General features: G+C 43.6%; 1 protein-coding gene across 5 annotated transcripts in view; it reads left to right on the forward strand.

Moving 5' to 3' along the window:
• grik1a (glutamate receptor, ionotropic, kainate 1a) overlaps positions 1 to 6,000 on the forward strand; it is a 34,972-nt gene extending 28,972 nt beyond the window's left edge. For 2 of the 5 annotated variants that reach the window (XM_035179236.2, XM_035179233.2), the window contains 2 exons: positions 2,483 to 2,733; positions 5,458 to 6,000. In XM_035179236.2, coding sequence (XP_035035127.1) covers positions 2,483 to 2,733; positions 5,458 to 5,625 — 419 coding nt within the window. In that variant the 3' untranslated portion in view covers positions 5,626 to 6,000. The other 3 variants (XM_035179234.2, XM_035179237.2, XM_035179235.2) reach the window with 2 other exon arrangements.

A 6,000-nucleotide genomic window follows, 5' to 3' on the forward strand; every position in this document is an offset into this window, starting at 1 on the left:
TATTCGGAATTTGCATTTCCTTTCTTCCGAAGTCGGGTACGGAGCCGCTATCGTGTTTCCTCGACATGCAAATGCACTTCATGCAGAAGCTGTGCCAGCTGCTCGGTGCTAACGCTCATGTGAGGTTCCAGGAGAGTTTGGTGGATTGAAGAACTGGAGCTGGATGCGAGTCAACCTGCTGGACCGTGTTTGCATGGAGGTTTACTGAAGCTCTACTTAACATCTTGAGTCTGCCTTTTGTTTGCTCTTCTCCTCTCTAGAGGTTTTTTAGTCTTTTTTTATGTTGTAATTTGTTTATTTATCTCCTTCCTGCTGCTGGTTGTGAGAGCCATGTTTTTTACTGGTGCGTAGCTCTGCCGAGGCCGAACCACTGTGCATGTGATTGTCTTGTTCTTACACTAGAGGTATAAAAGAAAAATGTAGTGGTCTGACAACCCAAATGATTTATTCGTCCTAAATCATAGTCCTATGAAACCAATGTAAGACTATGTCCCATAAAGATATTAAAGTCATGCCAGATTTAGATTTTTATTTGGATCAGATTTTTTTTTTATGGAGATCAGTAAATTACTCCCTGAAAACTTTATGAAACTGGAGGAAACTTCCCTAAGATATTGAGGCTTCAAACCTCTCTGCAGCGGCCAGGGTTCGATTCCGACTTGCTGCCCTTTGCTCTCTCTCTCCCCCTGTCACGCTTAAATCTGTCCTGTCAAATGAAGGCAAAACATTTTTTTTAAAGCCCTAAATTGTGATGTTAAAGAAAGTCCACCTCAATCTTCATCCTCACCTAAATTGAATGGGTTCTCCACAGGTCCAGGCCCCGCCCCTTCACCATGTCTGGTGGAAATCAGTCCAGTAGTTTTTACATAAACCAGCAAACATATAAACCAAACAAGTGCAATTATAAATACAATTATCAGGAAATTGTGACATTTTTAAAAAGTTGAAGTTGAGTGGCAGAACTTTTGATTGACGATGAGTTGATCAGATTCAACTTCCTGCAAAGGATCTAATGACTAACCTCCACCTGAGTCTCAACTTCCTCTCACACCAGCAACGAGACCTTCCTTCGTTATTCTGGTGTTGCCTTCTCCCCTTCGGCTTCCGCTGTAGAAAACACTCTGCAGTGTTGAATATAATGATGTCACCACCACAGGATGGAAGAACATCAGCTCTGCACACGGCCAATGTCCAGAGCCTCTGCAGAGAGCAGAGCTGCAGGTCCTGACCCTGCAGAGACGAGGTGATGGGGTTGGTAATCCAGTTTCATGTTGAGCTGCACCGGGTTCAGCTCCCATCATTTGACTGTGGAGCCTCCTCTTCCTACTGGTCCGAGCTACAAGAGGAGGAGGGATCGTGATCTGAAGGAGGGAGACACCTGTGATGCATCTGTTACTGACTGTGTCCGACCACCCTGGTGTCACTCTGGTGAAACCACCTGCATGTCCATGAGCATAGTTCAAACCAGGTCAGGTGATGTGGCATTAAAACAACTGGAAAAATAACTATATTTAGCCGGAGGGAGACTGCAGGAGTCCAGCGATGGTATTATTAGGGAATACATGTGTCTTAGGACCAGTTATGACTTTTTTTGCTTGTTGGTACATTTTACAGGATGTTCTCCACAGCACAGGAGCTCTGTAGTTCCTCTGTGTTCAGCTCTTTTCTCACCTGATCTGCAAGTGATCCTGGATGTTGCAGGTTGTGTGATCGAAGAGACACTGTAGGTCTGAGGAGCTTAGAGCTGGAGGGTGGAAAGGCAGAAAGCTCTGCATCAAAGCTATTTAAAATGGTTTAATTTAATGGTTTAATAACTTCTTCACCTTTCCCATCTCACCTGGTCTGTGGTGAACATGATGCATATTGTGATGCAACTGAATCCTGGCTTGTATATTGTATTAAGTCATGTCAAGCATATGGATTATAGGGCCCATAAACACAAATCCCACAATAGTTTCTATACTTGCTTGTACTTTACAATCTACACAGGAAAAGACACAGATCTTTAATATAGTGCAGAGGTTAATGTTACAAAATAATAAACAACAAATGGGACATTTTATATTCTGAAGATATTTGTAGATTCATGATTCCTGTCACACCTGGTGCGGCTGTGACTCAGGTGGTACAGAAGGTTGTCCACTTACCAGAAGGTCATTGGTTCTATCCCCGGCTCCGAAGTGTCCTTGCCCCAAACTGCACCTGACGGGGTATGAATAGTGAAATAGAAAACATGCTGTGTGTAGAAGCTCTGTACGAATGTGTGCAGGAACAGTTGAATACCGCTCGTAATGTAAATACAGTCCATTTAGATACTTTCAATTCTCATCCAAGGCCTAAATATCAAAGGGAGAAAATGCTCATGCTTCCAAAACATGAGAAAGAGCATTTAAAGGCATTCATCACAAATGACAAACAAGTGATAACCCGTAATTGCTTTGTCTACACATGACATTACACTAATTGCCTTCCTCCTCTCCAGGTTCTCCGTACAGGGACAAAGTGACCATCGCCATCCTTCAGCTGCAGGAGGAAGGGAAGCTGCACATGATGAAGGAGAAGTGGTGGCGAGGTAACGGCTGCCCCGAGGAGGACAACAAGGAGGCCAACGCTCTGGGCGTGGAGAACATCGGCGGCATCTTCATCGTGCTGGCCGCCGGTCTGGTCCTCTCTGTGTTCGTGGCCATCGGAGAGTTCATCTACAAGGCCCGGAGGAACGCAGACATAGAGGAGGTGAGTGAGGGATGAGGAGCCGCTCGTCTTCGGCCGAGTGATGGCGACAAATGAGTGGATTAAAGGAAACTAGAAATTGTACTTTGGTTAAATCTTGGCAGCGCCACATGATGAACAACTGCACTTTTCCTTTATTTTCCACGATTAATTTCTTTGCTTTGCTTTATCTTTGTCTTTTATGCTGTCTTTTTCTTTCTTTATTCATCTCTTTTTGTGTTTCTTCTCCATCCCCCTGTTTCTTTGCATGCCGCCACCAGGCCTTTTGTTTCTTTTACGGGGTGCAGTCCCGTCAGTTTCAGCGACGCGGGTCCACCGCCTCCACCGGCACCTCTTTATCTACTGATTTGGAGAGCGGCAGGCTGCTGGGCGATGACACAGAGTAGCCGTGGCAGCACATTAGCAGCACACACACTCTGTAGATGATAGGTTTGTAACCAGGTGTCCTTCTCTCTGTGCCCCTGTTGGAAATCCCACCCTATACAGTACCTGCACCTGTCTCAGCCAATCCCACCCATCATTACCTCTTTACCTTCGATCCCCGCCCCTGGTGCCCACGTTGTCTCCCTGCAAAATGTCTGTTTCATGTGGTTAAACCCATTTGTGGTCTCTTTTGGTTTGGGACCATTACACCCATCCTGAAACAAGGCTCCTGTGATATTGAGGCAACACTTATTTATCCGATAGCATTAAAGGAGACACGTTCTGCTCAGGTTCATCATTTTGATTTGTCATTTCTTCTTCTTTAGGCTGCTTAACTCACAAAAACCTATATAACACATTAAATACATTTAATATTGACCCATATTCAGGTAAATCAAAGAGACAAACACCCATTTGTTTTATTTTGATCTCAAAATCATTCCAGTTTTGAAAAACGTGGTATTTTTCAGTTCATATAACTGGTGGAGAGCTCTGCACGGCTCCCTTGGTGTTAAGCTGTTTTTCTTTCATTTTTTTTTTTGCTTGCTCTGGATAAGTAGCCTTCTAATGCAAGCCCTGAAGTTTTGCCTCATTCATTCCAGTCTCAGCAGGCGTTTGTGTACACTTCAGAAGCTGACTTTGAACGCCTTCTGGGAAATCAAAAGATAGGGAAAAAGTTATTTGAATATTTTCCTCCTCATTACGCTCTTTGCTAACCCGGTTTGGTTGGCTGGAATTTGGATAAGAGCGATGGGACAATCTGTGGAGTTAATGCGTCCCCCGACACAGATCCAACGCCAAGAGGAAAGTTATCATTTCATAAGTGACTACGAGGGGAAAGAGTCTCTGAAGGTCTGTACTGATTTTGCAATCTAGCCTTTAAATCTGTCTCTTATTGAGTTATGCCAAACATGAAATACTACAAAGAGCAGTGTTTTATACTTCTGTCATTGAATGATGTAAATCAGTGCACATTAGATAATAATGTCAACTGCTAAAGAAATAAAAAGGATTATCCGACCATCCATCATCCATCAATCCTGGAGCCAGATGAATAGGATGCCCTTCAATAATACATTAATTAATTAATTGAAGAGCAAAACAACAGTGTTTTTTATACAATTGGACTGCAAGATAATTACGTGTGTTATTAGGAAAGTAAATGAATTAGAAGGTCGTGCATACATCCGCCAAGGCCCCAACAATCCCCTCATGAAAACCACATTTACATTCACTAGATCCAGATTGTAATTTGCATTTGTCCTGTAAATGAGCCTTATTTCTCTCAACAAGATCCATTAAGTAATATTATTGAGAAAACAGTGAAAAACACCTAGAAATCCTGGATCTGCTGCCTTATCTGGACCTGCACTCAGATGTTATGGGTTCTTCCCTGACTCATAGCACATCCTTCCACCAAACAAACAGACATATTAACCCGCAAACAATCAGACAGGGGGTAAAAACATAACCTCCTTGGCGAAGTTAATTAAAAGTTCAGGCTTGATTTGGCTCCTGTTAGATAAATCAGGTTTAGGTTTACAGTCCAAAAAACTAACAAAAAGCCCCAAACCAAAAGCAATTTACTCTTTGGTTTTTTTGCTTCTCCCTCAGTCTTTCAGGTCTGAGTCTTTCATGCGGTAGGATACCAGGTGTGGCGCTCTGCTGATACCGAGTGATTGCTGGGGTTTGTGGGAAAACCTGCGGGAAGCCACATTCATTCGAGAACCCTGAGGCGAAGCCCGAGGATGAAAGAGAGACACCTTCTCTGGTCCTGAAGCAAAGACCAGCAGATAAAAACGGGACGACTCGGTGCTGCGCATGCAAAACACACACTTTAGTGAGCGCACCGTTCGGAGGAGAACAAAATAAATATGACTGAAGATTGATGAGTTCAATGTCATTTATTATTGTGCGAAATCAAATAAAGCCTGAGGGCCTCTTTGGTAATTGAAAATAATTACCATATTATGAATTCGTAGCTGCCTGCATTAGGATATTGCACGGCAGACACTGTCCTTCATCTTTTGTCTGTGTAATTGGATTTTATGATGAGACAACAGAGTTTGCGTGTCTTTTTACAACTCTCGTCTTTTGAGGTGTTTTTCTGGTCGGACCTTCAGAGCGTCGACTGCTCACATTCAGCTGCAGGCAGCGCTGAAATCAAAATCTAATTATCTTTGAACTAAATTAGTGTTGTTTCCTCTTAATGCTGTAACTTATAATTCCCCTCCAAGTTCATAAAGTTCACAATGATTTTGGTTGAAACCTTCACCCAGGCCTTCCCCTGCTTCTCTTTGTCAGTGTGTGTCCTTTAGCGCCGTGATGGAGGAGCTGGGAATCTCGCTGCAGTGTTACAAAGGCGTCCGGAGGAGGTCGCGACCCCGCAGCGGAGCGAGGTCGGCGTGCGTCATCTGTCAACCCAAACGCACGTCGCAGAGGGACGGAGCGAGACGGGACTCCAGCACTTGAGCCTTGGATCTAAAAGACGAATGGAACACAGATCAGAGACTGTTTGATTTCTTTGTTTGTGGCCCAAGTTGTTCCCTCATCACCCCTGTGTTTACACCCAATGTGAATGGATTGTACATTATACTGTTGTTATGACGACGGAGAATGAAAGCTCTCTCTCTCTCTCTCTCTCTCTCTCTCTCTCTCTCTCTCTCTCTCTCTCTCTCTCTCTCTCTGTGTAAAATCCTTCACTGTTCCCTCATGGCTGTCGTTCACTGTCCTGAGTAGTTTGTAGAGTTGAATCTGCAAACTTTTATCGACACTCCCACCGTGTAATTGTACGACAACTTCACTGATTTTCAGAGTAAAGCGATTTTTGCATTTTTTTTAAAAACA

The sequence above is a fragment of the Hippoglossus stenolepis genome, chromosome 15, assembly GCF_022539355.2.
Source record: "Hippoglossus stenolepis isolate QCI-W04-F060 chromosome 15, HSTE1.2, whole genome shotgun sequence".
Taxonomy (NCBI): Eukaryota; Metazoa; Chordata; class Actinopteri; order Pleuronectiformes; family Pleuronectidae; genus Hippoglossus; species Hippoglossus stenolepis.